Source organism: Carcharodon carcharias, chromosome 1 (genome assembly GCF_017639515.1).
Source record: "Carcharodon carcharias isolate sCarCar2 chromosome 1, sCarCar2.pri, whole genome shotgun sequence".
NCBI lineage: Eukaryota > Metazoa > Chordata > Chondrichthyes > Lamniformes > Lamnidae > Carcharodon > Carcharodon carcharias.
The window spans coordinates 13,262,058-13,278,193 of NC_054467.1; the positions used below are offsets into that span (position 1 = coordinate 13,262,058).

A 16,136-nucleotide genomic window follows, 5' to 3' on the forward strand; every position below is an offset into this window, starting at 1 on the left:
GGCTTCCCTCTGAATTTATAGCTGGGGGCAGGAGCCTCGCCGCCCTGTAAAATTCAGCCTTCTGCCTCCACTGGAGAGAATCGATGTTTCTGATCAGTGTTCTTTGTGTACAGATGGACGTTTAATGCTCTTGGCTTTTTACTCTCTAGGATTTGGTGTCCTCTATCGACCAGTCTGCATTCAATATTTTGAAGAGAATTATAACAGTGGACAATTTACTGAAGAAGGAAATTGACAAAAACATGAGAAAGTAAATTATCTTCCTGAAAAGCTCAGTTTACCTTTCCCAACTTCCACACAATTCCCTTCAGAACTTTTCATTGCTCCTCCCTGGGCAAACAACTGGAAGAATACATGACTCAATTTTACCTGTTGATGTTAAGTCTGGCATTTACAGGTATATTTCAAATGTGTTAATGCTGGTGTTAAAATAACGCCAATGAGTAAATAGGTTCCAGGCCCAGATTTTCATCCCTGAGCAAGTCAGGAGATTCCCTTGCTTGGCAAACCCGACCTTTAAAAATGGCCACCGGCAGGTGAGATTTTCAGTCAGGGCTTGAGGGTGGGGGGTGGGGGGGTGGTGGGGTGGTGGAGGTCGGGTGCGGATGTGGGGAATGGGCTGAAAAATGAGTCAGGGTGGACAACCCTGGAATGAATGCGCAGACTGCTGAATGCAGAAGCAGGCTGGGCACAAGGCCTTCCTCTGTGCCGTGGCAGTGTTTAATAAATAACAAGACAAAAAAAAAATCCCACCAGCCTTTATCCCCCCCCACCCCCAACCCCCCACACACGCCCTATGCCCTATCCATGCCAACCCATGCCTCCCAGGTGCCCCCATACCAACTGTACAAACCCATGCCCCTCTACCCACCCCATGGCCTCCAGCCCCCCCATGCCACCCATGCCACTCTACCCACCCCATTTCCTCCATCCCTTATGCCCACTTAGTGCCAAGCCATGCCCCCCACCCTTTGCCCTTAACCCCTCCACGCTAACTTACCCAGTATCCTTAGACAGTTCCTTGACAGTTTCGACACTTCTTAGCTTTGACACTTGCTGAACTGGTTTGACAGCTTTGACATTTCCTGGGCAAGTTTGACAGCTGAACAGCTCTTTTCAGTTCTTTGACAGCTGCACAGTTATTTTACAGTTCCTTGACAGCTGGATAGTTCTTTTACAGTTCCTTGACAGCTGAGTGGCTCTTTTACAGCTTGACAGTTCCAATGCATTTGTGCATTTAAAAAATGCCCAATCATGCTCACTTTTAACAATCCCAATAAGTGCCTATCCTCCAGCCAAAAGGTGCCTTACCTCTCTGAAAGGTGTCCTAGGACCCTATCCAGAGGGATACCATGGCTATCCAAAGAATCCACCAAGTTCAGATGTCCTCTTATTCGCACACTCCAGATTCTGCACTCTTCTTCCAAAATCCCACTTCAGAGGAGGCAGCTGGTAATTTAACTGGCCAGCTGCCTCTGTGAATCACTTGTGCAGTAAACCGGGCCTGATACTAGTTGCACCCCCACAGAGATGGGAAATGCTGGCTTTGGGAACATCTCCGTCATGATGAAAATCCGTGTCCCAGTCTCTGGCAGTACATGCATATTAAGAACATATGAAATAGGAGCAGGAATAGACCATATGACCCCTCAAACCTGTTCCACCATTCAGTGAGATTATGGCTGATCTTCAACCTCAACTCTACCTACCTACTTGATCCCTTTATTTCATGATTCCCTTTGATTCCAAGAACCTATCGATCTCAACCTTGAATATACTCAACAACTGAACAGCCACAGCCCTCGGGGGTGGAGAGTTCCAGATACTATGCCACCAAATGTGTTGCCTTTTTCAGTATACTTTGTCTGAGTATCTACATGTCCCAATTAGTGCAACTTTGAAATGGGATCCAGGTTGAAGATGCCAATAACATGATCCTAGCACAGAATTCAACTTCTCTATTTCTGTTTACTCTTGTTATGTAGAAAGCCATACAAAACCTCTCTTTCACTGGATTCAGCTGTACAGTTACTGAGAATTTGATTTGCCTACAAATTAGAAGAAGCATTTAGCATTGAAAAAAGTAATGGCATGAATTAAATTTGTCTGAATTTCATTTACAGGGCAATTGTTCGAGCATTTTCTTCTTCTCAAGCTCTGTCTGGAAGTTTCCTGGATGTCAGGTAAACCAATGTTTTATTGCCTAACAATTAACATCAGAATATCCTAATTAGACTTGTTACAGATTCCATCTGAGTTCGTTGTTTTATTCCCCGAGACTAGACAATAACCAAATCATTTTGTCGCAGATAAAGCTGTACTTTTTACTTATTTTCAGATTTTTAAAAAACAATATACTTTCTTCATAAAATAGCTGGAAGAACATTCCAAACCATCCCAAAATCACCATCACAAAAGTACAGTCAGATTCAAACTTTACACATGTATCACCTGTAAAGGTGCATCAATACAATCAATGAATATTACAATCATTTCAATATGGTCAATGCAGACAATCAGACAATGGGATTGGAGTTATCAACATACATCATGTTGCACTCTGAGGTGCTTCAATACATTTATAATACAATTCGTATTCAATGCAGACATTCATTTTTTTATTTTATCCAATTTACTTGAGCAAATTCATACAACTAAATGAGCTGAATGTTGGGTTAGGGGAAGGGTTTTGCAGGAGCCACTTGACGACTAAGGTGTCTTATTATGCCCATCCTTTCTATAATATGTTGAACTATCAAGCTTTGTTAAGTGATGGGTTTCCACCCCACATTCAAGTTAGGTTTGCGAATTCATGGCCAAGAATTTCCTCTGGCCTTAGCTCCATCCCTGTTCCTGGAATCTGGGTACAGGTCATTTAAATATTTCAGGCAAGCACCAATGCTATCGGCAGTGCAACTGGGCACCTGCCTCAGCTCAGTAGGGATCCTTGCTGTTCTGTTTGCCACAATGTGGTTTAACCAGCTGTGTGACTTCAACATTTTGAAATTAAAATCTCTACCATATTTTGAATTAAAGGAAAAGGCTTGTACTTATTTAGCACGTTTCACCTGAGAACATCCTGAGAGGCTTTGCATTCTATGAAATACTTTTACAGTTTTAATGTGGGACATGCAGCAGCCAATTTGCACACAGCAGGGTCCCAAGAACATTGAGGTAGTATCCACTTCATCTGATATTTTAGGTGTCAGATAAATATTGGCCAAGACGCAAGGGAGACCTAGCCTGCTCTTCTCCAAAAGAAACCATTTTACACACACCTGAAAGGGCAAATGGGGCCTTGGTTTTAATACTTCATCTGAAAGAAAGCGCCTCTGACAGTGCAGCACTCCCTTAGTACCACATTGGAAGTGTCAGCCTAGAGTATGTACTCAAGTCCTTGGAATGGGATTTGGACCCACTGTCATTGGTTGTTCTGTGATCAGTTGCTGTTTGGCAAGCAGTCAGTTAATATCTTTCTAGAACCCATAGCAGTGCTGGATGCCTGTGATTCGCAGCACCACTAACACGCAAATGACAGGAAGCAAGTCACGAGGCACAATTTTCCCTTCGTTGGGCAGGCGCAGCAGGATGGTCCAGGAGCGGCCACGAAACAGTCCGTCACCCGTGATCGGGCCCCAACCACGATTTTGCGCTGGCTGGCCAATTAACAGCCAGACAGTGTGAAACGCACGCTGAGAACCTCAGCGCTGCCGGGGTGGGGAAGGGAAGAGGGTGAGCGCCAAAGCCTGTGCATGCGCGGGGGAGCACATATCAAAAGCTCCCTGAGGGCACAGAGCTGCCTCAGGGAGCTGAAGAATTTTAAAAACACAATTAAAGATTTTAAAATTCCAGTAAAAAAAAACGTCTGCACAGCGGCCTCACCCAACTTTACACGGAGATTATAAAAATCCTGCACAGGCATTTTTATTTTTAAAAATTTAATTACAGAAACCTCTTCCCACCTGTGGATGAGGTTTCCTCAAAAAATCGCAAGGCTGCCTGGCCGATTCACTTGCCCGCCAACCGTAACGTTGGACAAGCCGGGAAAAATACGGGTTAATTAATTGATTAATGGCCGGAATAGGCCTCTTAATTGTCGACGGGTGCGCTGCTGACTCTTGCGGGCGGCCGACTGAAATATCGCGCAAGTGCGCTCTGTCGTCAGGATGTTCAGCTGATGTCGACACGCGCTATTTGACGCTTGGGCGTGTCAGGCGCGCACCCGCACACCGAGCTGAAAATCCTGGCCACGATGTATGGTATCATAATTTGTCTGCCCGTGTAGCAGGCGAGTGTATTTTGCACCTGTTCCTATCTCAAATGCAACTTTGGACTGAGAGAAAAAAAGAGGTCAGATTGACTGGGTCCACCTTAACATCCTTCCCAGATTAATTAAATCCCACTTAATTTACAAGAAAACCCATGAGGAAACTTTAGGGTCCATATGAGGAATTCCAAAAGCTGGACTAGATGAGAAGGTGCATTTAGTTTGTCAGGATATGAAGCTCTATTATTTTCTTGCTGGTTGATTTGTGCCTTCAATATTCAGGTCTTTTCAGCTTAGAGAGCAACTGTGACTAAGGGGACAGGTTGCTAACCTCTTCTCCCTGTTCTTCCTCAATTCTCTATTAAGAGCCAGCCAAGAACGAAAGTGGCAAATCATTCCCTAATTTTTAGAGATCTTCTGAGGAAGTACCTCTTCTTGACAGCCTCCTGTAGTGGCATAGCTGAGACCTGGGACTACATTCTTATTATTGGCTTACATTGGCTCATAGCCCACCCTGGCCCCCACCCAGGAGCTTTGCGTTTCTCCAACACTGGTCTCTTGCACATCCCTAACTTTCTTCACCCAAACATTGGTGGCTGTGCTTTCAGCTGTCCAGGCCCTACGCTCTGTATTTCCCTCCCTAAACCTTTCTGCCTTCCCTCCTTTAAGGCCCTCCTCAAAACCTAGCTCCTTGGCTCAGCTTTTGATCAGCTGTCCTAATGTTGTTCTCTTTCGACTTGGTGTCAGGTTTCAGTCTGCTGACATTCCTGTGAAGCCCTTTGAGATGTTTATTACATTGGAGGTGGCATATAAATGCAAGTTGTTGTTGTTGAGTTGGAAATGGTTATCCAAGATAGATTTCATAGGTAGAAGGCCTGTACTCCACAAGGAGCAATGAAGTTGAATGATGATGGATGGATCCAAATCTTACTACAGGGTATATTTTCAGTGGAATAAATACCAGGCTTCGGGGGGGGGGGGGGGGGGGGGGGTGGTGGCAGGATGGGGGTTGGAGGGCTAAATGAGTTTTGCATATTCATTTTACCAGACCAGATAGTGAAGGTGAAGGCGCACCCAGTGAGACTGAGTGTTTGTGGTCCAGCACGTTGTGTTTGAGGCCACTGTATAGATTTGGGTCAGCACAAAGAACCAGTACCTCAAATCAATCTGTAGTCACATTATAAAAGCAAGAACGATATCAGATGGTTTCTGCAATACATCAATAATCATTCTTGATATTTTTCAAAACAGCAAGGATGGCCATTTCAAAACAAATGGAGAGGTGTCTGGTCTAGATATGTCTGCAGTTTATTTGGGCTTCATGGAGTTGGCTAAGAACTCCTCAGTGTTGCAACAGGTAACAGACTACACGCTCCCGAGCACCTATAGCTTCTCACACCTTAAAATACTGGAATGTACTTCATATTCTGACAATAATTTAAGTTCTACTTTCATATTCATGGCTATTAAATGACTTTGACCTGTTTACACGATCCACTGCTCATTATGGATATCTGATATTTCATGACTGTCTGTCCACCTTTTATCTGGTTTATACATTTGAAATTATTTGTGGTGTTTTGACATTCACTCATTTGGTGTGAAACATTTACACACAGTCATTGATCAAGACACCAAAGCACACAGGCTCATGCCTTGACCGCTGTGTGTAAATCTGCTTGATGTAATTGCACCAGGGATTGACGCCCTGTTGTTTTTCCCAAAAAGTGCTGTCATTGCTTGCTGGCAAGCTGGTGTGATGATGAAAGAAGCTGCGGAATACACACAGGATTCAATAAATACAAATCTTTGATTTTGTTCATTCACACTTGCAAAATTGTATTTAAAATACTTGAAAGCATACTGGAGGTGAAATTGGTCTTCAGCAGTCAAGCAGCGTGGACTCGTGGTGAATCGGCAGACAGTTTTACTCCACACCTGCTTCCCTTTTCCATCCAAGTCAATGACATGATGTAAACCAAGCTACTGATTCACCAGGGGCCTGTTTTTCATTACGAGCAGTTGGACACCGCCAGCTGCCTTACTGTAATCCTACAATCACCACATTCACGGCCAAATAACAGAGCCATCAGCTGAAATAGCAACAGGAGATTCAGGAAGCACACAGCAGGTCAGCAAAAGAGAAAGAAAATTTCATGTTTGTGAGACCCTTCGTTGGAACTGACAAAGTTTTACGGTTAGGTCTGGATTTCAGAACATGAGTTTCCATCGCTGGGGGAAAGAATTCAAAATGTTTCCGTGGCTGTTTTTTTTTTCATTTTATCTCTTCACAAACTAATGAGCTCCTATTGCTTTGTTCCCATGGAGCTGGAATGTCCTAGGCATCTTTTCAGTAGAGGGGGGGATGGTGTTGGGGGCATGTAGGCATGTAAAATATGTAAAATAAGACGGGTGGCTAGCTCCCCCCCCAGCTTCCTGCCCGCCTGTGACCAGTTCCCCATAATATAGGTGGGAGGGTGCCAAAATCATCAGCCCACCCACCATTTTTAAACAAATAATTAGCAGGCAATTGAGCTTTTTAACAAGCCAATTGACCTGAATATTACGCTGCCCATGCAATAATACAGATAGTGTGGGCAGGCAGGTGGGAACTGGTAGGCCATTTCTTAAATAACTATGTTGAAAAGGCAGATGGGAAGGGGGGGGGTGGCACATCATTCAGGGGGTGCCCTGTGCAAATTGGGAACCCCCCCTTTCCACATTGTTGCTCCCCACTTGGCCTCCAAAACCCATCTCTTCACCCCTCTCGCCCTTTCCCTAGTCTCCCCAATCCCTCCCTGTCAAAAACCCCAGACTTACCTGGGCCTAGAGACCATGGCTCTGATCATCCCAGGGCCTACCTGCAGTCCCAATAGCACCCGCTACTCCCTTCTGGCATTGCTGAAGCTGCCGGCCAATCAGGTTGCCCCACTGATGGGGTAGAAGTCTGACTCTCACTTCCTTGTTATGGCTGCAGGGCAGACCCTGTTGAACATCAGCTGGTGTGGCACCAACTTTCCTCCGGGGGGGTGAGCAGTATGTCAATGTATCAGTAATTACATTGCATAGCAATTACATTGTTAAAGACAATTGCTAGTTAAATCCGGTGTTGGGCATTGCTTCTCCCATCAAAATGCCATATTACAAAAAGAGTCAATTGATACAGCTAGAACATGCTGGGTTGGGAGGTACCAGAAAGTCTGTTACACTGAAGAGCTGTCTTAAGAATAAACCAAATTGGGGAAAAAGACTAGCTTTTGACTTATTCTTCCACCACAAGCACTTATTGTGAGTAACACAGTATGCCGACCCCCACTGTAAAATTCAGCCCATGGATTTTGAGAGACATCACTTTTTTCTTCCCTTGTCCCAAATAAGAAAGTACTATTATGAAACAAAGAGTAAATCACATGTGAATTCTTCATTTACAGTCTTCTCTAAATGATCCCAAAAATCCTCAAAGGATTGCTCTACAAATCATTACATGGAAACAGCCTGAATTAAATAGTTTTCACACCTGCAGATGTTTTTCGTAGAATGGTCTGGAGCATTGCTTTCACCTTGTATCAGCTATAATACTACCCATATTAACGTGAGAACATCTGCGTTGCAATCAGCTATTAACTAGTACATATATACAGCTACAGGAATTCACCAGTGAAATTTAATGATCCTACACTGCAGTGTCAATATGGAATATTTAAAAAATACATCTTAATTTCTTGCACTAAGTGTATAAAGTGGACATTAGGTATTATAAAGGAGTTACAATCCTGCCGCTGACATTCAGAATTTTACAGGTGAAGAATGCAGTACAGAATTACCTGATCCCATCATTGCCTCGATCTCCGGCTTGTGTGGAAACAATGCGAGTTTACATTATTCTACCAGAACTCATCGCTGTGCTGAAAGAGCCAAGGGACACAGCAATGCTGACAGACTCTTTAAACAAAGCCATTCTCTCACTCGAAGGAAGTTATTTTAAAATTCTCAGTAAGTTTTAACAATTAAATGTCGTTGAAAGCACTGCTGGTCGCAATTAAAAGAAAACAATTCAGAAATCAAATTGGTTTCTGCATTTCCTCCATTACTAAAGTGACAATGCTTCTAAAAATACCTAATTCATTGTAAAGCCCTATGAGATGTATACTGAAGTAGTGAAAGACACTATATCAATGCAACTTGCTGTCTGTTCTACACCACCTTCAGGGAATGAATATCTTGGGATATCATAATTGGACAAGATACTCAAACTTCTCTGGATCAGAACTTTAGCAGAAACACTATGTAAACACTGTCTCTGCCAAAGTTAAGACAACCAATCGGGAGCATGCCCGAGGAAATTATTGGCAAAGGAGTGACATGATCATTTTAAGCTTGGTACCACTGTTCTATCTTTATAGTTCTTCGTTCTGTTCACTTTTTTGATCGGTGGCCAATTGGTCGGCTGTGTTTTATTTTGCGTGAGCATTTCTTGTGTTCTTTCTCGACTAGAATGCTGGTTGAGTACGATGCCTTATTACTTCTTCTTGCGCCTTGTGAGGATGTATCAAAAAGAATCACATCGACATCTTCAGCTCGCTATGGCGGAAAAGCCAATGTGCCACACCCAACTACACAACTCATTAAAAATTTTACAAGCACTTTACAAGGTAGGTGCGAGTTTAAGTTTTTGCTCTCACCTCCATTTTGAAATTCCTCGCACTCCACTTCACCTTTAGCTGTCCTGTTCCCCCACTCTGGAACTCATGACCTTGCCATCTCCCCTCCAATCTTCAACAGAATCCTGAAAGCTTTCTTGTACAACTACTTTAGTTTGTTTTTCACATTTCTGAAACCCCTTGGGATGTTTTACTGCATGAAAAGGGGATTTATAAATCCAGAATTGTTGTTACACGTGGAATGCCATGGTGAGGGCCGAGTAACTTGGATTGCTTCATTAGATAGTCCCCACATTGCCCTGATGTTATAGTAACATATGAATTTGCCTTCCGTCATCCTGTTAGCCACACAATACAATGAGAATACACTTGATAATTATGACAATCAGTCTCTATCTATTAATCTGCAGACATGATAGGAGGAAAACCTATCCTAGAGTCCTTTTGGAACTATAGGTCCAAAGTCATCTGTTCCTCTCAAGCCTGCTACACTTACCAGGATATCAGGGTGAAATTTCAAATTCTTCCCCGTTGTGAGTTTGGTGGCAGGAGGACATTTAATCAGGTAGGAGGGTGAACCCTCCCACTTTCCAACCACTGCCCAGGAAAGCCAATGGACGGCCTTTCAGTCCTGCGGCCCACCACGTTACCACCGGTGCTTCACCCAAGCAGGCAAGGGACTTGGAAAGCACAGCCTAAGCTGTTTGCTTGTGGGTTCTTGGTTGGGTGGGGGGGGTTGTGGGGAATGGTGGTGGGGGTGGTGGGGAGTCCCTCTTTGCCAAGGAACTCATTGCCTGATTGAGGGACCCAACGTTGGGAAGGGAGTGCCTGCTGAGAGCCAACTCTAAACCCCACCCCCCCCCCTCCCCCCCCCCCACTGGCCCTTGCTGTCAAAAGCCCCTCCCCTACAACCCCCACCCCAGGCCTACCCTCTCCCGCCATCACTCACCTGTACCTGGGCCCGTGGCGATCCTAGGCCTCAGGTGGGTGTAGCACCAGCAGCCGCCACCATCTCCTTGGTGGCACTGCTGAGCAATGAAGAGCCTGGCAGCTCTTAGCAGGTGGGACTTCTGCCCCTGGGGTCCTTGATCCTGGGAAAGGGCTGCTGCTTCCAAGTTAATATAGTGGGCCTTCCTGGAAAGAGGCAACGTGGGGGTTTTGCCAGCTCTCCAGCCGGCAGGTGGAACACCAGCCTCCCCTCCCCCCCAACAAAGCCTTGCATCCATTAAATACTGCCCTATGTGTCAAATTGCTTATGTACTAAATCCCAACATGTTAATTTATATTAATATATGCTGGCAGGTAAACTCGAGCAGACATCAGAAGGTTCTAGAGAGAAATTTCTGCATTCCTGTAGTGAAAATTTTAATAGACTCTTTATCGGTAAGTGGACAAATATTTCTATAAGAGGCTGAGCTGAAATTGATCCCAAGGCTTTCTGTTTTCCTGTGTGCCCATGTTAAGAAGCGAATATCCCATGGTATCTTCTGGTGCACTCCCATTTCAACCCCAGTGGAAATGTGCCATAATGGACGGGAAATAGGCTTGGGGTTTCTCTGTTGCTATCTCGGATTTTGCATTAAGTATTTTAACGGAGGTAGAGTAAGCAAAATTTGCAGCAATTCAAGAAGTAGAGTTCGCTTCTCTGCAATACAGGTTGCAAAATTGCAGTGCCACCACCGGCAGAAAGGTATATTTACAGTGTGACACGTTTACATAGGCAGTGCCCATTGCAAATTGGAAGTACAAATTCATAATGAGAAAATTCAACACGAAGTTGTAGTAAAAATATAACAATAGGACGTGAATTTTTGGAGACAGAGTGCATGCAGGTAGATGATTCGGAATATATTTTAGCATAAGCTATTCATAAATGTTTTCTAACAGTTGCTTTGGAAGTGTGATTGCTGCTTCATACTTTATCTAAAACATGCAAATTATTGCTTGAAACAATATTTATTAAAGAAAAATAGAATTATAGAATCTTACAGCACAGAAACAGGACACTTAGTCTATTGTGCCTGTGCTGGCTCTTTGGAAGAGCCTTTCCATTATTCCCACTCCCCTGTCCTTTTTCCATTGCCATGAACATTTCTCCTTTTTAATGATTTAACCAATTCCCCTTTGAATTTGTTTCACCGCCCTTTCTCTTCTATCCCTTTTGCCTATTAGTTTGCCTATTAATGGAGTGGGGGGAGGGGGGGGTAGGAATGGCAATGTAATGGTAATGTCACTGGACTAGTAATCCAGAGACCCAATCTAATGCTGTGGGGACGTGGGTTCAAATCCCATCACGTCAGCTGCTGGAATTTGAGCTCAATTAATGAAATCTGCAATTGAAACCTAGGGCTGAATTCTCCAGTCGCTGACCGGGGGCAGGGCCCGCTCCCGAGGCGTAAAATGACAAGCGGTGACGTCGGGCAGGCGTTCCAATGTCACCGTGCGTCAGGTAGGTGTTCAGTTCGGCAGGCACACAGCCGAGTCGGCTGCGCGCCCACCTAAGTGTCAAAGGCCTATTAAGGCCCGTTTAAAAACTAACTTAAGCAATTAAATGAGCTGCCCGTCTGACCTTAACGTTGGAGGGGGGGCAGGTGAAGAGCCCAGGCAACCTTCGCATTTATCATGAAACCTCATCCACGGGCGGGATGAAGTTTCATCAAGTGTTTTAAAATTCAATAAAAATTTTTTAAATAATTCTTTGACATGTCCCAGCTCATGTGAGAGTGTCACATGAGGGGTCATGTTTTAAAAGTTTTTAATTACTCTGTTTAAATTTTAAAACCTTAAACTGATCTCCCTGAGGCTCCTCTGTGCCTCAGGGAGATTTCTGCGCCCTTTTGCGCACATGCGAGAAAGAGCGCAGGCCCCGAATCCGAGAATCCCCCCCCCCCACCCCCACCCGCACAGGGAGTGTTCATTGCTTCCAAGCGAGCGTCACACTGGCTGGGCCTTAATTGGCCCGCCCACGTAAAATGGTGGCGCAGCCCCGATCAGGTTCATGCCCACCCCCGCACAACACCCCCCCCTCCAACAGGGGGGAAATTTTTCCACTAGTCTCAGTAATAGTGTCATGAAATTATCATCAATTGTCATAAAAACCCATCTGGTTCACTAATGTCCTTTAGGGAAGGAAATCTGCCATCCTTATCTGGTCTACAATTGACTCCAGACTCTTAACTGCCCTCTGAAATGGCCCAGCCAGTCACTCAGTTCAAAGCCAACTAGGGATGGGCAACAAGTGTTGGCCTTGCCAGCGACACCCTTGAAAGAATAAAGAAAAAAATTTATACCACTAAGCTTCAACACTGATTAGATGTTGGTGGAAACACCTCAAGTGATCTTATGTTGTGGCGAGAATATTAAAGACCCATGTTATATTATGATAAGACACACTTCTGTTTCCCAGTGGCTGCCATTCAAATATAATTGCTGTACAGTGAAGAGCATCTTCATTTTGGAAAGGGGTTTGGTTACGTGAGAAGGATGAACATTGCAGTTTATTTCCACGGACAAAGAACAATGTGAAAAGGCTCAACATCTAAAATGCTCACATTTTTCTACCCTTGATTTGATATAATATTTGTTGGTATTAAGCACAAAGCAGTATTGATAAAATAATGCTCACTTCTACTTATTTTCATGTTATTGTTTTCAGGAGTATGCTGTGCAATGCTTTCCCGATGCTCCTCAAACTTTGAGGGATCAATACATAAGTGAAGTATGTATTTTCTTGAGAAGCAGAAGTTAAGTAGGCTTAAAGCCAGTGGCAATTAATTCTCTTTATGCAATAATACGTGAAAGTTACAAGAAAAAGAATAGAGATGGGAATTCATAAACAGTTTATGCAACATCATTAATTCATGCCATGTAACTGAGGAAAGAATAAATGAATATGCTTAAAAACAAAAAAACTGCGGATGCTGGAAATCCAAAACAAAAACAGAATTACCTGGAAAAACTCAGCAGGTCTGGCAGCATCGGCGGAGAAGAAAAGAGTTGACGTTTCGAGTCCTCATGACCCTTCGACAGAACTTGAGTTCGAGTCCAAGAAAGAGTTGAAATATAAGCTAGTTTAAGGTGTGTGGGGGTGCGGAAAGAGAGAGAGAGAGCGAGAAGTGGAGGGGGGGTGTGGTTGTAGGGACAAACAAGCAGTGATAGAAGCAGATCATCAAAAGAATGAATATGCTTCCCTGATATACATTTTTATTGTGATTGTATCTCATGTTGCGTGCAGGCACCAGGCGTAGAAATGATGCATAGGAACATTGAAATAGGAATAGGCCATTTTGCCCCTCGAGACTGTTCTGCCATTCAATGAGATCATAAAAGAAAGATTTGCATTTTATATAGTATTTTTCACGACCACTAGGTGTCTCAAAGAGCATTTCCACCAGTGAAGTGTCTTTGAAATGTAGTTACTGTTATAATGTAGGAAATGCAGCAGCCAATCTGCACGCAGCAAACTTCCACAAAAAGCAATGCGATAATGACCAGATAATCTGTTTTTCTGTGATGTTGATTGAGGGATAAATATTGGCCAGAATACTGGGCATTATTCCCTGCTCTTCAAAATAGTGTCATGGGATCTTTAATATCCACCCGAGAGAGCAAACAGGACCTTAGTTTAATGTCTCACCCCCCCAGAGAGAGGCACCTCTGGCAGTATAGCACTCCCTTAGTACTGCACTGGAGCGTCAGCCTAGATATATGTGCTCAAGTCCTGTTGTGGGGCCTGAACTCAGAGGCAAAGGTACTACCTGCTAAGCCACAGCTGACACCCTAAATTAGAGTCAAGGCTGATTTGTGCCTTAACTCTCTCAACCTGCCTTTTCCCCATATCCCTTAATATCTTTAGCTAACAAAAAAAATCTATCAATATCAGTTTTAAAATTAACAATGATCTCCCATCAATTGCCCTCTGCAGAAGAGAGTTCCAAACTACTACCCTTTGCAATTAGAAATGTTTCCTAATTTCACTTCTGAAAGGTTTGGCTCAAGCTTTTAGACTATGCTCCAGTCATAGACTCTCCAACCAGTGGAAATAATTAATATATATAAAATAGAAACAGAAAATGCTGGAAAAACTCAGCAGGTCTGGCAGCACCTGTGGAGAGAGAAACAGAGTTAACGTTTCGAGTCCATGTGACTCTCCTTCAGAGCTTCTTCAGAGTTTTCCCAGCATTTTCTGTTTTCATTTCATATTTCCAGCATTTGCAGTATTTTGCTTTTATCTTAGTGTTTAATTCACTGCCACTTCTATTACAGCTGAAATAATTTGTTTCTATTTACCCTACTTGTTCTCCCTAATGTTGAATATGCCTTTAAGGAATTGCAGCATGCCATCACCTTAAGGGAAGTGTGTCATGTAATCCAGTCTCAGTTTCACCTTGGCCTGGAGCAGAACACAGTACACAGCTCTGATGTCCTCAAGCTTCCTGTCCATGTATATCTGTCCACATGTGCTTAGAATTAACAAATGAACCCACATTGTGTCTGCACAATCTCTTAGGAGTGATTGGTGCCTTTATATCATCATAACACCTAATATCTTGAAGACTTTGAGCTAACAACCCCTTAACCTTCTAAATTCTGGGAAATGCAACCCTAGTTTGTGTAATCTTTTCCTGTAATTTAACCCTGGGAATCCAGGTATCATTCAGGTAAATCTACATTGAGCTCCCTCTAAGCTCAATATATCCTTCTTAAGCTGCGTGCCCAGAATCTCTCACAGTATTCCAGGTGTGGTCTAACCAGAGCTTTCTATAGAGAAACATGAATTTTACCACATGGAATTCTGTTCCTCTAGATATAAAGGTCTGCATTCCATTAGCCTTTTTGATGACTTATGGACTTGTACATGATATTTTAGCAACTTAGGTACCTGTGTCCTAAGTCTCTTTGGACCTTCACTGTTTTCAGCTTTTCACCATTTAGAAAGTATTCCATTCTATCCTTTTTTAGTTCCAAAGTGGAAGACTTCACATTTGCCTGCATTGAAATTCAATTGTAACAGTTTTGCCCATTCACTTAACCCATCAATATATCTTTGAAACTTTACACTTCCATTTACACTGCTTACAATGTCACCTATCATCATCGACAAATTTAGATATGTGGCTTTCTGTCCCACTAACTGAGTCATTAATGAGTACAGTGAATAGTTGAGACCTCAATACAGATTATTGCCAAATAGGAATAGTCACATCCTGCCAATTAGAGTACCTGCCCCTTATCACTACTGAGTCACCTTCTGACATGTCAATTTCTCAACCAAGTCAGTAATTTGCCTTCAACTTCATGAGCTTCAACTTTAACTAACAATCTCTTATGAAGAACTTTATCAAATGCCTTCTGAAAGTCCATTAAATAACAGCCAGGGACATTCGCCTGTCCACTACTTTAGTCACCTCTTCAAAAAATTCAATCAGATTCATTGCCTGCCCTTTGCACACCAATACTGGCTCTCTCTGATCAGCTGAAAACTTTCAGTCACTTTCAGTTGTAGACTCTAGCAATTTCTTGACAACAGATTTTAGGTTAACTGGTCTATAATTGCCTGATTTCCCTCTGTTACCTTTCTTTAAAAATTGGAGTAGCATAGAGAGTTTTCCAATCCAAGGGAACAGTTCTCAGAAAAGAGAGAACATTTAGAAGATTATAATTAAGGTGTTATGATATGGCAGGTAGTATTTGCCAGGCTGACCAAATCCCAAAGGGAAACTTGGCCACTCTATCACCATGATTTTGCAATTTATATTTATTACGAAAAGATTTGTGCACTGAAGTGAGAATTAATGAATCCACTACCACCTTTAGAGATTTTAAAGATTAAATTAAAATTTATTAACTAAAGAAAATAAAACTTAAACACACAAGATTGCAGTTACACAGTTACATTTAGTTTTATAACAGTTCTCACAAGATTTCTACTTAACTAAACGTTCAACTACACACCCCTTTCAGGCAACAGCCCAAATAGATTCTTAATTTATAAAATATCCAGCAACATTACCACAAATACCCATTGTTGCTGTAAGGGAGGTATTTCACAGCTTCTTTCCTGGTCTCACTCGAAAATAGAACTCCAAAGGCTTTTAACACAACTTTGGTTACTGGTACAGCAAATTTCTCCAGGGTGGCTAGAGGCTTTTTCCCCACAGGTCTGTTTCAGATAGTGCACCTTTCAAGATCTCACACAGCCACCCCCA

At 43.0% G+C, this 16,136-nt stretch overlaps 1 protein-coding gene across 3 annotated transcripts in view; it reads left to right on the plus strand.

Moving 5' to 3' along the window:
* Nucleotides 1-16,136, plus strand: part of LOC121281123 (probable E3 ubiquitin-protein ligase HERC3) — a 62,346-nt gene that overhangs the window by 19,812 nt on the left and 26,398 nt on the right. For all 3 annotated transcript variants that reach the window (XM_041193833.1, XM_041193841.1, XM_041193850.1), the window contains 7 exons: nucleotides 150-250; nucleotides 2,124-2,183; nucleotides 5,519-5,624; nucleotides 8,068-8,260; nucleotides 8,762-8,919; nucleotides 10,231-10,311; nucleotides 12,584-12,646. In XM_041193833.1, coding sequence (XP_041049767.1) covers nucleotides 150-250; nucleotides 2,124-2,183; nucleotides 5,519-5,624; nucleotides 8,068-8,260; nucleotides 8,762-8,919; nucleotides 10,231-10,311; nucleotides 12,584-12,646 — 762 coding nt within the window. The remainder of the gene's footprint in view (nucleotides 1-149; nucleotides 251-2,123; nucleotides 2,184-5,518; nucleotides 5,625-8,067; nucleotides 8,261-8,761; nucleotides 8,920-10,230; nucleotides 10,312-12,583; nucleotides 12,647-16,136) is intronic.